A 15,987-nucleotide genomic window follows, 5' to 3' on the forward strand; every position below is an offset into this window, starting at 1 on the left:
AAGTTTTATCACATCCGAGAATATCACAGACATATGGACGTTCACCTAATAAAATTAAAACAATAAATTAATTACAAAACAGAAATAAATAGAAAACTCTTTTAATTGTTGGTTTATATTAAAAAGAGGTTAATTTAATGACCAACGTTTTTTACAACATATGTGATGATTTATTTGCTGCAATAAAACAACACTAACACAATGACGAAATAGATCACTAATTTCGAATTTCAGTTCAAACCCTACTATATATATGGCGTTCGAATAAACGCTTGCTTATTTCACGAAAATGTCGGATCATTATTGTAAAAGATGAAACATGGAAAAGAAAAGGATAATGCTATAAAATATGACGAACGCGCAAATATTTGTTTCTAATATTCAATGATAAAAGATGTCGGTAGATAAAAAAAAATCTTAAACCTATTTTTATTTTTATGGACCTATTTTTTCAGTTGAAATTGCATATTTTTTTTATTCATGTGATTGTTGAAAAGATTAAACTCGAATTCTAAAAATAGGAAATAGATTCTAAATGAAAAGGAAACTGAACCTTTTTGTAATGTAGTATTTAAGGACTCTTAATCGTGTTTCAACATTTTCTATGATGCCTGCTTTATGAATAAAAAAGATTATTTCATATCGATTACCAGCAAATTGAATCCATAATGATGTTTTTCTTTACTTGCAAACACGAAACAACAAATGCTAATGAAAATAGAATGATACGTTCTATTTGCACTATTTTCTGCGTTGCTTTTCAGTTCTACGTAACCCACTTTTTAATAATCTTCGATTCTCACAAATTTCGCATTGCTTCATTATTGATTGATGAAGTATAATCTGGACTGGAATCTCGAATAAAGTCATAAGAATGCAGGGAAACGGAAGGGAAATAAATGTGGAAAAAGAGTTGAACACATTAGGTCAGAATGGATGCAATGAACACGTCAGTTAAACACATTAAGTCAGAATGGATTCAATGAACACGCCAGTTAAACAAAAGCAGCAGCAGCAAAAAAAAAAAGAAAATCAAAGTAAGATTCAAAGAAAAAAAGAGATGAAAAGTTCACAGAAAAAGAAAGTATGCATATACTCAAATCAGAAAAAGAAACAGAACAAAGAAAGCGAATGACTTATGTTTTGATAATCAATACACGAGTAACTTGATGAATTCTCCAGGTTTTATTACTAACTTCAATTTGACGATGCAGCCATTCCGGGTTAAATTACGTTGTTATAAATTGTATCTAGTCGCTTTTGGTAAAATGAATATTTCTTTTAATATTAGCAGGCCGCTCGGCATTGCCCAGTCGTAAAATACACTTAAATATGACATTTGATTAATGCAGATTAGGTATTTATTATTGTATTATATTGGGCCCAATACATAATAATGATTTAAAAAGTAAAAAAATGAAAATAAAATAAAAATAATGACTCATTCGCAACCATCGAGAATCGAAACCAAAACGTTTAGCTGACGATTTACTTTTTTCTTTGACGTTAATGCCTGAGTATGAAGACATGTTTTCTGCAAGGTTAAAAATTAAAACATATACAACTGTTACATTACGCATGCATATTCATAACGCTGTCGTTCATCCGTCATATAGGGCGCTTGAACTGACTTTTCCTTTGGATGTCGGCGGCATTGCAAGACAAGGTCAGAACACGAAAACCTGAGTTTTTTCGCTAGTCGACTTCGGAGCTGAGTGCGACACACCTTAAAGGTAGGTACCATGGCTTTGAATTTGGCTAGTCTGAATGCGAGGGACTTGAGATCATCGGGTCGGGCGACTCGCCTCCGGCACGACCTCTTATCCCTGGGAGTAAATGTAGCTACGATTCAGAAGACGCATTTCGTTTCTTCTGTGGACTATGCAGTGCTACCCTGAGATTTTGATGTTTTATCAGCATATGGCAGCCCACGAGGGAAGGGGGGGGGGTTCCTTGCTGATTAAACGTACCTTGTCCGCAACAGTCGACGTTGTTCATAGGGATGCGAAGGGCAGGCCGGTCGTGGTCGATGTTGCCGTAAAAGATTCTGTGTTTCGGGTGATCGCGGTTCATGCGCCCAGCACCGCTTCCAAGAAGGTCTCATTTTTCGGTCAGCTCGTCGCATTCGAAGTGTGTCGTAAGCGAGTAGTGCTAATGGGGGGATTAAAACGCCATTTTAGACCCCGAGATAGATAAAGTAGAAGACAAAGCTAGAGAGTCGGAGAGGTAAGAGTCCAGTCCGGCTGATCTCATGGCCAGATGCAGTCTGGTTGACAGGTTTCAGGCGGAGCATCTGGGGCGGTAGATGTGGACGTGGACTGATAGCGTTTCCTCCTATCTGAATACCTATTTGAACAGGATGTTAGTTAGGAGAGGCGACGTAGATTTCTTATCTTGTCCCACGTTCACGTGGCTAGGCCAAACGAACCATAAACTAGTTATGTCCGGTTGAAGCTAGGAAATAGGCAGGGTACTTGAAGTTAAACACCTTCTGGAGCTAGAAGACTTCCGAGATAAGTTAATAGAGTTAATTCAAAAGGCATTAGTAAGTACGATTATCGGGAGTAAATGATGGGTGGGTCTTAAAGCTAAAATTAGAAGATTCTGTGTCAAGTATGTCCAACGCTTCGCACTAAATAAAGCAGAGAGATGAAGAAACAGCTAGAGCAGAAACTAGCCCAGGCTACAGAGGGGGGGGGGTTGATAGGGTTAGTAAGGAACTAGCTAAGCAGGGCGCTCTGCGCGTGACCAGCGAAGGTTACGAACGTCAAGTGATTAGATCTAAACTTAGAAAGATAGGCAACGAAGCAGTCAACTCTGATGCGGCGTGCACCGTGAGGTTTCTAGGTGTGGCTCGGACAAGGACATTGGCAAAGTGAAACATCCGGATGGACGCACCTTGAAATCAAGTCCGGAGATCTGCGAGGGGTTTCGAGAACATTTCGAGGAGCGTTTTACGCAGCAACCTGATCCTCCAGCCCATGAGTTTAGCGACTATTTGGCCGACTCTCCCCGCCTCGAGGCAAATAGAGTGGCTAGTTGTGAGGGCCGAGTGACGGAGCGTGAGGTTTTTACTGCGTTGAAGCAGGTCAGCTGTGACAGATCGCCGGGACTCAATGGGTTGCCATACGAACTGTATTTGAGGCTGTCGCCCATATTTCTGCCTCTTTTGACGGATGTGTTCAACCATTAGTTTGCTCAGGGATCCATTCCGGGGCAAGTCACCAGAGAAGTGATTATGATGGGCATGGCAGGGAAAAATTAGATGACTACAGACCCATAACTCTGCTTAACACGGAGTTGAAGATTTTGGCCAACATCTTGTCGAATCGGCTGCAGGTTGTTATCGGCGACTTGATCGAATCGCAGCAGAACTATGCTGTGAAGGGAAGGTTGATTCAGAACAACTTGCACCTGATCCAAACGACCCTAGAGGGAAGGATAGAAGACGACATGGAAGCCACGCTGATCAATTTAGACCAGTCCTAACCTTTCAATAGGGTCGACCATCGCATCCTGGCATCTGTCTTAGAGGACGCCGGTTTTAAAGTGGATCTCTAAGAGCTTCCGAGACATCGAGATCATGTCAGAGGGACTCGCTTGGACAGAATCACGGGGCCAAGATAAACCGCAGTAAATTGGTCGGACTGTAGTTAGGCACGTGGAGTGGTAACGCAAACCTCCCGGTGCCCCTCAGCTGGACGAATAAGCCCGGTTCGGATACTCAGCGTGTGGTTCAGACTGGGTCTCCAGCTCGAAAAGAAATGGCCGAAGGTACAGTAAAAGGTGAAGGCTGCAGCCAACTCGTGGCTTCCTAGGAAACTTCAAAGGGTAGGGCCGAGCCGTGTGCCCCATACTCTTTCCTCTCATCTATTAACAACTGGCCGTACTTCCTCTGCCTGCACAACACCTACAAACTCTTGTCGAACTCGTCCCTGTTTCTTTGGGAAGAGGGAAAACACTGGGTGCGCAGACAGGTCTGTATTCAACGTCCATGTGAGGGAGGCTTAGAAATGCTGGACTTAAAGTGTTTTCGAGGCACTACCTAAGCCGCTACCGTCAAGAAGGTCCACTGTTGCACCCCGCGCTTACTGCTATCTTTCCCGACCTCATTCTCGATCCTCTGTTGAGAACCGTCGCCGAACGCAGGAGAATCATCCTTTCTAAAAGAATGAAATAGCTGTCAAGGTCCAGCGACCTTGAGACTGCTACCTGTAAGTAAATTCACGGTGATCTATTGATGGGGGGGGGGGCAACCACTGACTCGCTATGCGCGATTTTTGTTGGCAGCAGAGTGAGATTCGCTCTGCGTGGAGTTGGGCACCAGTACGAAAGGGTGAATGTAGTATTATGGTGAAAGAGGATACTAGCCAAGAGAAACTTTTTGTGAGTGACAAGGATGAACAACGGCCACCATTTCGCCCTCTTTTTGAGTTGGCCTTGTGCCTAAATTTTTTTGTTCACGTTTAATGTATATTGTATTTTTTAACCTGAACAAAAGATTTAATATCTCAAAGTGTAGTATCTGTTCTGATGTTACTCTTAAGTTAATCCTCTATACAGAGAACATTATTATTTTTGGTCCCTACCAGAGTGCCCCTATTGCCTTTCTTTTGGGGAGCTGGTTTTCACCCACAATTAAAAACGACCTTATGTCACATTTTTCTTTCGTGGGGAGGTAAATAAATATCAATAGAAGAAATATCACCACCCACACACATATTTATAGGAGCATAGATTTACCATTAATTAATTATTAAAGATGATGTTATTCGTAGTATCACAAAATGATCTTAACACCAACTGAGATCCAAAAGTGAATCGCAGAAGAAAACTAAACATTCACTAATATATATATATAAAAGCGAACATGTTTGTGTGTGTGTGTGTGTGTGTGTGCGTTTTCGTTTATGTCCAAGAAAGGCTCCTTTCCGAGAACCGATCAGTCGCCTCACAACTTCTTAAAACTTTTTATATAACGCCTAAATAATAATATTTACGAGTTAACAACCAGGGTCCCCTGTCTATTTAATTTGCCCGATTTTGAAAAGATAAATATTCAACAATTTTCGATCGCCGCATGTGCATTAAGCTTTTTCATATAAAAAAAAGAAGCAGACCGACTCGCGGTAAATAAAACACTGTCCCGTACTCAAAGTTTTCGTCATTAGCTCGTCAAAAACGGGCACCTGCCAAGTCGCACTTTTTTTTTCAGACTTTATTATTTTCCAACTGCGCGTCAAGGCTTGTTTTTTTTTTTTTTTTAAACAACCAACGATTTTTCTTATCATTTACCCCAAAAAACACACACACCTACAAACACCCGGACAACGCCGGGTACCCCCCGCTAGTGAAAATAATTCACTAATTCAAATTTTTTTTTTTAGAAAAGAGAAAATCGTTCGTGTCAGCCTCCATGCAACTGTAACTTTACACATGTTTATTCAGATAATTAAAACATGAACGTTAGATTTTATTACGCCAGAAATATACGTAGAATTTGAATATAGAGAAAACCTCATCGTACATAAATGAACCACAAACCTGGAAATGTAGATCGGCCGAAACAGTAAAAATTGATGAGAACAATAGTTCGAATAGAAGCAATATACATTTAGCAGTTGATATAAAACACAAACTTCTAATTTCCATGTATCACTTATATATTCCAAACAATTTTTCAATTTTCATGACGAGATTTTGGTCCTCATAATTGCAACAACATCCAATAAATGCATAAAGCATTGATGGTTGATCACTCCTGACGCGAATGACGCGAATGATGCAACTAGACTATTAAAGCTCGAAATACCTGTGTGGAATTTTCGTTATATCGCGTTTGAACGAGAAAACTGGTTTTACAGATTTAATAAATAAAATAAGCCAAAGAGCGCGCGAGCGAGCGATAGAGAGATAAAAAGAGAAAGAGAGAAAGAAATAGAGGGAGAGAGAAAGAAATAGAGAGAGAGAGAGAGAGAGAGAAGGAAGAAAGAGGGATAGCGAGAGTGTCAAATCCAAGATACAAATCCATGTCATTCACCTTTGATCCCTCTTCTACTTCGCACTTATCATTTTAGACTTTTCCGTCATGTTCGATTATTTAGTTTTAATGTCATTTGTGAGTCGTATTCGCCGTGCAATGTCGTTATTGTTTCATTTATCTTCCTCTTCTCCTACATCGCATTCAATTTTCCGTCTTTATTTTCTATCAACGAAATTGCGCAGGAAGTTTGTTTTAACCAAAAACAATATTAGATGTATGTTATATTTATTTACTCTCTCTACCTCCGTCTTTCTCTCCTTTTAGTTCCTCTTTCTATATATATATATATATATATATATATATATATATATATATATATATATATGTATATATGCACATATATAGAAGGTTATGAAAATATATGTCATGTAAGCTATACAAGTTTTTCAGCGTTTCATCCCTGTAGGGAATCATCAGGTGAAAATGCTTTGTATTCATGTTGCCGCTCATTCATGTTGTATATGTACACTTAGTTTAGTTAGATTCATTGTTATTCCCGTCCACAGGTTAATTAGCTTTTCTTAGACAAAGTTTCGGCTGATTTTTACTTTCTCTTACTTTGCTCTTTTTTGTATAGGGATGACTCAGCCCTTTTTTTTCTGTGACCTTATTTTAAGACATACGTGTTTTGTGTAAATTTTTCAATTTCTATTTTAGGCATTGGGTTAGTTTAGTTTTTATTTAGTTTTATTATTGGATTTAATTTTGCTCATATACCCATCGAGTAATTCTTGTTATTTCCGACTTTATTGTGGCTTTTTAAAGGTTTTAGTTAAGTATTTATTTTATAGTGGACAACAGAAAGAAACTAAAATCTAAAAATCAAAAAAATCAAAATCAAAATTAAATGAAAATATCAATTACCCTTGTTTCAGAGGAGCTGGTCCCCCCCACCTCACACACATTAAAAACGAACTTGTATCACATTTGCTTGCTTAGGTAAGCAAATAAATTTATAATGTTATAAAACTATTAGGCATATAACGCACATTCTACAAACCAATTTTACAAACCAATACAAGAGAACATACAAACACAGACACAGACACAGACACAGACACACACAGACACACACAGACACACACACACACACACACACACACACACACACACACACACACACACACACACACACACACACACACACACACACACACACAATCATTTAACCAAGTACCAACGTGGCCCTCACTTCCACCCAAGTAATTAAGAAATAAATAAAAAAATAAAATAATAAATAAAAGTAGAAACAAGAAAAGAGAGGGAAAGCAAAAGACAGCAATGACCATGGTCTGACCCCCAATAAGCAAGGGTAGGGATGGAACACACCCATGAAGACCTTTAGAATCATTTACAGACATTTCCACCGCTCGGAAATATGTCACCAAAATGGACTGCGAAAATGCTTTTATACATTCTGAATATATTTTAAATATATTTTAAATATTTTACATTTTGAATACTTTCTGAAGGGGACGCTTCACAGAACGTCTGAAACGCGTAAAAAACTATTTCAATGATTTAAAAACATTATTACAATGATCTAAATATGATACCTTTTTTAAATGAAAAATCAAAACACGGAATAATAAAATAATGTTAAAAATACATACCAATTGTTGATGACCTTTTTCATTTAAATATACATATTTCTCTCGTTTGAATCTCTCAACTAATTATATATATACTAGACTACCCGTGACCCGTTGGGTCAGTATGCTATATTAGCTATGGAATTAATGTATGAGCGTGACACTTGTGACGTAAAGAAAATAGTTTTTGTGACGTAACAGAAACATTTCTATCAAAGTACATCAAAAAGGAAAAAAGAATATAGATAGATTTCTATGAGCCGTTCTTTTTATAATTGTTTATTTTTGAAAAAAAAACAAACAAACAAACTTATAGCCATTGAATTATAAGTGGTTTGCCATACTTATAGGTAAATCTGCACAATTCAAATTTTAATATATCGTTTAATTTAAACGCGACCCCCCAAACAATTCGGACGCTGAAAACGTACACAGTAAAACAACACGTTGTAAAATGCTTTTATGGTTGTCAAAGGTTAAAGTAGATTTATTTGTAAGAAAATTGCGTTAAAATAACTTAAACGTAATACGGAAATGAACGATGTAAAAAAAATGCACAAAGTATTAATAATTATTTAGATAATTTAAACGCGAAAAAAAAACAATTGGGACGCTGAAAACGTACACAGTAAAACAATACGATGTCAACGGGTCAAAGTTGATTTATTTGTAAGAAAATTGCGACAGTATACTTGTAATACAGAATAGTTGCAAAACATCCTCACCCTTCCCATATTAAACAATAATTTCGAAATAATAACGTTAATATTTCAGTGCGCAGATCAAAATCTGCAAAAGAAGCGATTTGTGTTTATTTGTTTACGTTGTTATGGGTTAATGTTTATGCGTGCATGCGCAACCGGATGTCGTAAACCGGAAAGTGGGTTACATCACTCGTTACAAGGTAATTTGAGTTATATACGAATATTAAATATATATATATATATATATATACGAATATTAAATATATATATATATACGAATATTATATATATATATATATATATATATATATATATATATATATATATATATATATATATATATATATATATATATATATGGCATACAAGTATATAATAGTTCATGGCTGATAGTTTTGCACAACAGACTTTATCAATGAGGAAAAAAACAATTTTTCAAAAGTTTCACAGTCCGCGAGTAGGACCATTCTTAGCGGGTGTTAATTTTTTTAATCCGCAACATAAAGTATTAAATATTTAATTTAAAATGCAGATAAAGCTCGTTTGATACTCTTATAATATACGCCTACCTCCAAAGTGTATTTTTCCATTTCGATCTTTAAATACATGAAGATTGGCTAGAAATTTCAGAGCAAGAACTTACTTTTTTACTAGAGAGTTTAAATGCTTTCAAACTACTTTCAAATTTATGACGGTTACATTATCATTATTTTCAAGTATTACAATGACTGATTTGAAGAAGCCGAAGAGCATGCTGATAGATTTAATTTAATAATCCCGTTATTTATTTTTTTATGTAAGATTAACTTTAATTATATCTTATACTAGTGTAGTATCCGGCGTTGCCCGGTATTAAACGCAACGTTAAATTCCTTAAAAAAAAACATAAAGTAAAAGAAAACAAACAAAAAAAACCCGGAAAGAAACTGAGACATGTGTATGCGAATATTATTTTTTTCTAAACTAAGTAAAAATGTGAGTAAAAAGAAATACTCGAGCTGAGATTTAAACCCAAAACCTAAAAATGTAAGTCTAGTACGATATTAGGCCAGCTTTCCACGATCTTTAAAAAGTATTTTCAAAATTACTTATTCTTAACATAAGGAAGCTGTAATGTGAACAATCTGCGCATGCGCAGTCGTAAAACAGTTGACAAGCAGATAAAAATCCGATGGCCCCCAAGTATCAATTTTTAAATTTTGACCCCTTATCAGCCCTTTTTCCAGATGAAAATCGATTAAAAAGTTTTCCACATGTCTGAATACTCTCTATACAAAATTTCAAGTCTGTAGCTCAAAAATTCGTTGAGTATATAGGTTGAGAATTGTCCTTACACACACATTCTCACTTATATATATATATATATGAAAGCACCCCTACCCTTATTTCAGAAGAGCTGGTTCTCCCCCCCCCCTCCTCACACATACATAGTAACGACCTTGGATCACAGTTACCTTCATAGGGAAGCAAATAACTTCATAATACTATAAAACAGAACACACATTCTTTAAACCAATAAAAGAAAACACACGCACATCCTACCCTAAAGGAAAAGAAAAAAACAGAAGCAGAAAGAGAGAGTGAGAGAGAGAAACACAACACAGGAGTGACCACAGCCCAATAAAACAGTAATAAAAATTGAACATTCCAATGAATAGTAGACACTTACACGTTTCCACCTCTTGGAAAAATTTCAAATGAACTACGAAAATGCTATTTTTGCATCTGCAACACATTTTGAAAATAATTTCTGAAGACGACGCTTCACAGAACGTCTGAAACGCGTTAAAAACGATTTCAATGATTTAAAAACATTATTACAATGATCTAAACAATTCTCAATGAAAAACCAAGACACGGAATAATAAAATAATGTTAAAAAATAAACATTGTTGGTAGCCGCTCCCTTATTTAAATATATATATATATATATATATATATATATATATATATATATATATATATATATATATATATATATAGAGAGAGAGAGAGAGAGAGAGAGAGAGAGAGAGAGAGAGAGAGATTACGTTATTTTATTTTTGAAATATAAAATTCAGTCAGTCTCGGAGCTTGACAAGTATAGTTTTAAATCCGGTTAAATCATATTTGATTTGGACCAGAGATTTTTTTTTTAATCTTTGCGTCATGTACTACACCAAGCACATTCCGAAAGTAAACTTTTTTAAGAATGAAAACAATTTTCATTTATGGCTCAAACAGCTCTTTTCTTTTACTTTCTTTTCACCCTAAACAAGGCATATTATCACTTGGAACGTAACGGGTTACTATTTAAGTTCGTGCCTAACAGGGAACTGAGGGAATTGAGCAGCAAGATTCCTTTGAAATGTTTGCATGCTAATACAGTCAGGGAGGCAGAAAACGGCTATCCAAACTTTAGCAGTTCGATGGAAGAAACTACTAGAGTAAAAGGCTTTCGGACGTCTAGGTACGTCAACAGTAAAAGGGTGGGATTTTGCTGTTTATCGGATGAATCGGGAATATGTACTTTGAGGAGGCGCAAATGCTAAGAGTTCATCGGAACATATTCAATTAAAGTACTTGTAAAATAGGCACAAGGATGGGGAATTGCAACGATGGACCAATTAAACTTGAGACTCTTTTGGATTTTGTCTAAGAATGCTTCAGCTCAGAAATGGCAACAATATTCCATGTATGAGCGAATTGTGGTTTGTAAAGATATAGAATTATCTTTGGTATGAGTAATTTTCTAGCACAATAGAGGGAGCCCACCTTCATTGCAGCAGCCTTGGCAATATCCTCAACGTATCTATTCTAATTTATGTTAGGCTGATAAGTTTGAAAAAGTGTTATTTGGCAATTGGTGGCTGAAAATGTTTTTTTGCAGTTGTTAAAGGAGATAAGAATAATCTTAATATAATTAAATGTTGCTTTTCACTTGTTATCTATTTTGACTGAAGGTCCTTTCTACATTGCATTGTACACATTCGTTTTCCCGTCTATTATAGAGCGTGGTGTGATCAGCAAATATACTCATCTGAGACAGGAAGGTAATTTATGAATATCAGGAATAATAAATATTCAAGGATCGACTTCTGGAGCACATCTGCATTAATATCATGTTTAGACGAATGGCTATCGAGGACAACCTTGATTTTATTCTTTTGTTCAAGAAGGATCTGATTATGTTGAATATTCGTTGGGAAATATCATAGGATTTAATTTTTATGAGATCCCCTTCATGCCAGACTCGCTTTGGATATGTCAAGAGCTACAGCTCTAGCTTCTCTTGCTTTATCTAGTATAATAATTGTAAAACAGACAGAAGGATGGGAAATTATGCATCCAGAAATGACAGTTAAAATATCTGCAATAGAACAGATTTATCTAGATCCAGAACATTTCTTAATTAATATGGCAGGGATGAGGTCAAACCCACATGTCATGGAGATATCTAAATGTTTTATGATATCATGAACATGAAAAAGGGGTGATTTTTCATATTTACAAATGTGGCATCTGGTCTCAAAGTTAACTTAGTGATAGAGAGTTTGTGGGGTTTGATGTGGAGCAAACAGGCGGGCAAGCAAATTAGGTTTCTCAGACGTCATTGCAAAATTGTTTGTTAAATAGTAGGGGAATTGTTGATTGTTCATTATTCATCACACTTATAATTTTTCCAGAAATCATGACTTCCTATTTTCTGCAGCTCGAGATTTTTCCTGATCACTTCTCTATGCCTTCTGTTGACTGCGGCTATTTCACTGCTACAATGATTTCTAGCTTCTTTAAACTTTTGTCTATGTGTAGCGGAGGTTCATGTGTAGTGGACGAATTGGAAGAACGCATGTCCAATGGCAGCGGCACAATTTGAAGTGAACGGAGGGGGCAGCTTGCTGTAGTGCTTCCCTGTACGAAGATGTTCTTCAATGTCCGTTTTGCATCATTCAGTCGTCTCATTTGTACATTGTTTAGTGGGAAGAGAAAAGATATTAGTTATGTTAGTTAGTCTCTGATGTGCTCTCTGATGGCTTCACAATCAGCCGTTTTTAAATATCTTGGCATTTTGTAACTAAATGCAATATAAAGAAGCTATGTGTACTGCTACGAGCTGCTTTTGTATAACTCGGGAAACCAAGTCAAGTTCTGTGATGGATATTAAAATCTTCAAATGCATGTAACTTTTAACCCTAAATTTAGAAAATATTTTTTCTTTATTTACAAGATGGGATTTTAATTTCAGAAATTGAGCAGATGATACAGATACAAGTGGCCCATATGTGACACTGTGTATTTTAGAACAATTTTATTAAAGAATAACATAGAAGAAAAATAAAAGGTTATTGGGAATTATGAAGATGGATTTAAAACATTAAAATGAAAAGTAACAAATCCATAAGAATAGAATTGCGACATGAAAAAAATAAAGGATAGGTAAAATATTCTTTTGCTGAAGATGACAAATGATACACAGACAGCAAAAATTCCTATATCCTAAGAATAACATTTGTAGGATATAGGAATATATCCTTAATACAAAATATACACCTTTTCCTTAATAATACCCAAAATGTCTACCGATAAAAATATTTAAATTTATAACAGTTTATATTAGATAAATAAGGCAGTTTTAAAAATTATAAATTATAATATAAGAAACAGTTTCTGCAGAATTTTCGCGAATAACGATATTTATTATTTAACCTTTAAAAAGAAAACTAATTATTTTTGTCAAAGTTCAAAATTAAAAAAAATACAAAATGGCTGACCAAAATAATTAAAACGGCGAAAAGAGACGGAAAAATAGATAGACAGGGATAGAAAGAAAGAGAGAGAGAGAGAGAGAGAGAGAGAGAGAGAGAGAGAGAGAGAGAGAGAGAGAGGATTCTTTATTCTTATCATACATATAGTACATGTCCAGTATAAACATTTAAAAATATGGCTACAATACATTTTCAAGTAAAGATAAAGTAAAAGCAAAAATAAGTTTTATTTTTTTCAATTCTTCAAAAAGGTAGCACAGCTACGCTGCACAATGCTGCGGACAAGGAAGATAGATTTCTTATTCTGTTGCCTGCAGACGTACTATAATCACATTTTTAATTTATTATTTTGACATGGATATCGTACAGTAATGGTCATATAAAGAAAATGTTTTTCCTAATTTAGAAATCAGGTATGCTTTTATTTTTATTTTCATTTTCTTATATTTAGTTAAAAATTTCAGTAAACATCTCTTAAATACAACTGTGTGCTGTTTTATTTATGATTCATTGTTTTTTTTTTAAAATTTGGCATCATAAAAATATCCAAGTATTATTAATTTCTGTTGGGTTAAAAATGGAATATAGTATAATAACAATACATGTTAAAAATTCTATTTAAAAAGAATTATTTTTCTCTGTGTTAATATTTCCACTCTGGCAAGATCAGTTTAATAAATTTAAACCGGTCTTACCAGGATAGGAACAAAAAATAAGAGTCAATATGACAATCAATTTTTTTTAAATAGGTTGAAAAATCTTGTAAGAATTCAGAAATTAAAAGAACAAAGATTCCCGGTCAACACCGTGTAGGCAAAAGAAGTTTTACTTTATTTTCTTTCTTAACTTGAAATTTATAAACAGAAATTACAAAAAAGAAAAAAAAAAACCTTATACCGGATTCGGGGTTGGGAGCGGTAATATTTATAGTTAAATAATTTGATTGCAGTAAATGTTAGTAGTAAAAAAATGTATACATGACGAAGAAGCGAGAAACACACACGCACGCACGCACGCACGCACGCACGCACGCACGCACACACGCACGCGCGCGCGCACGCGCACACACACACACACACACACACACACACACACACACACACACACACACACGAGATTGGCTCAACTTTTTTTGCAATTCATATACAGAATATCAATTCATATACGGAATGCATAATCTATTATATCTAAGATATAACGTTCAAAGTTTTCTGTGTCAGCTGCAATGTACTTCAATCTAATAATTGTCGACTGAAATCGATAATTTTGATATGTCTGCAATGATTAGTGGTTCAGGCTTTCTTTTATTTCACATTGGTAATTAAAATACGCCAACGATATTATAACGATTATTCATATTTCGTATCATCATGTGTGTTAATAATATATTAACTAACATTTAGACAACATTTTTAACATGGACTAGCTGAAGTATCCATTCTCATAAATATCTTATTGATTAAACGAAACATTAATTTATAATGACTTCTTTTTCCACATCCCCCATGTAGGTGCGTTTGATTTTATAGATACCTCGCAAATAGTCCTAGTCCTATTTTCTAGTTTACAAATCTTATCTTTTAGTCCTTGTTTTTCCAAATATGATGTAAGAATTGCAATTATTATTTTATATCATAGTGCATATCTGAAAACTGTTAAATCTTCTTTTTGTGTTAACTATTTAATATGCAATATATATAAAGATGACATTAGTTATTTATTCTATTAAGGAACTAATGAAATAATTAAAGTTTAGTATTAAGCAGAGGATATCTGAACACTGGTAAATGTATATATGTAGCATTAATTTTGAAGAGCCTATACATAAAAAATAATTTGGGTTTGACCTCTAACAGGTGGGTAAATGCACAGCTTTTCAGGATTTCCAATGCGTGAGCAACAAGCATATTACTGGCTTTGAGAAAATCAAGATGTCTGAAGATTATGTCCAACAACTTTGAGACTTTGTCTTTGAGCTTTATTTATAGACATGGCAAAACTAATTTTCATTGGGAATGTTAAAGATTTGAATTGAAATGGCATGTCAGTAGGAATAAGGGGAATCCGTGGAATGAACACAGTTTCACCTTTGACATTTCCAGTTATTATAATGACTTCCAGAACATTAGTTTTCACAGATTTTATTGCTAACCATGTACCATTACACTGTTTAGGTGGGTCAAGATTTCTTAATAATATAACTGTAACTCACTCCTTCAATACCAGGTTACGGTGTAGCATTCCAGGTGGTTGTAGTGAATTCGACAGGAAATTCTACTGCCTGATCTTCATTAATAACACAATCAATGAATAGTAAAAGATTGTAATTAATCATATCGACAGCATAATTTCTAGGGGGCATGATTGCTCTTTCACGAAGCAATCCAACATTGCGGAAATTTGGAGCAATATCTGAGAAAACATTAGTCATTAGGTCCCAAATGAATTTACCGCCTAGCTACATGGTAATTTCTGCACTGGTTCAATGTTATTGAACCAGTGCCAATGAAAAGGATGTAGTTTGAGAAAAGCGCTGCAGACTGATCATCAAACGTGTCCTCATAATAATATTCTCCAAACTGAAAACCAAAAACGTGGTTACTGCACAGTATTGCAGAAGTGCTGGATTTTCATATCACATTTTTAATGGAAAGAAAGAATTAGGGATCAAACGTTCGGTTCCCAAGGACAGCAGCATTTTGTTTGATAAAAAAACCACTTATTACAGACTATAACGTCTTGTTAAACCATTTTTACCATTCTAAGGGTAACTTATAGTAATATCATAATTAAATATAAATAATGTAAAATTCTGGTGTAGGATGATTTCGGAATACGATGTAAAAAGAATAGAATTATACTGACGATATTGACAGTTGGCAAGTTTTTATTGGCGCGGAGTG

At 35.0% G+C, this 15,987-nt stretch overlaps 1 protein-coding gene across 1 annotated transcript in view; it reads right to left on the bottom strand.

Moving 5' to 3' along the window:
* LOC145283806 (putative zinc finger protein B0310.2) overlaps window positions 1–15,987 on the bottom strand; it is a 117,864-nt gene that overhangs the window by 2,777 nt on the left and 99,100 nt on the right. Inside the window, exon 2 of the mRNA XM_080132884.1 lies at window positions 1–45. This exon is cut by the window's left edge and continues 110 nt beyond it. Within this exon, the coding sequence (XP_079989010.1) occupies window positions 1–45 (45 nt within the window). The remainder of the gene's footprint in view (window positions 46–15,987) is intronic.

The sequence above is a fragment of the Euprymna scolopes genome, chromosome 8 (assembly GCF_053919585.1).
Source record: "Euprymna scolopes isolate OS-2025 chromosome 8, ASM5391958v1, whole genome shotgun sequence".
Classification (NCBI taxonomy): domain Eukaryota; kingdom Metazoa; phylum Mollusca; class Cephalopoda; order Sepiida; family Sepiolidae; genus Euprymna; species Euprymna scolopes.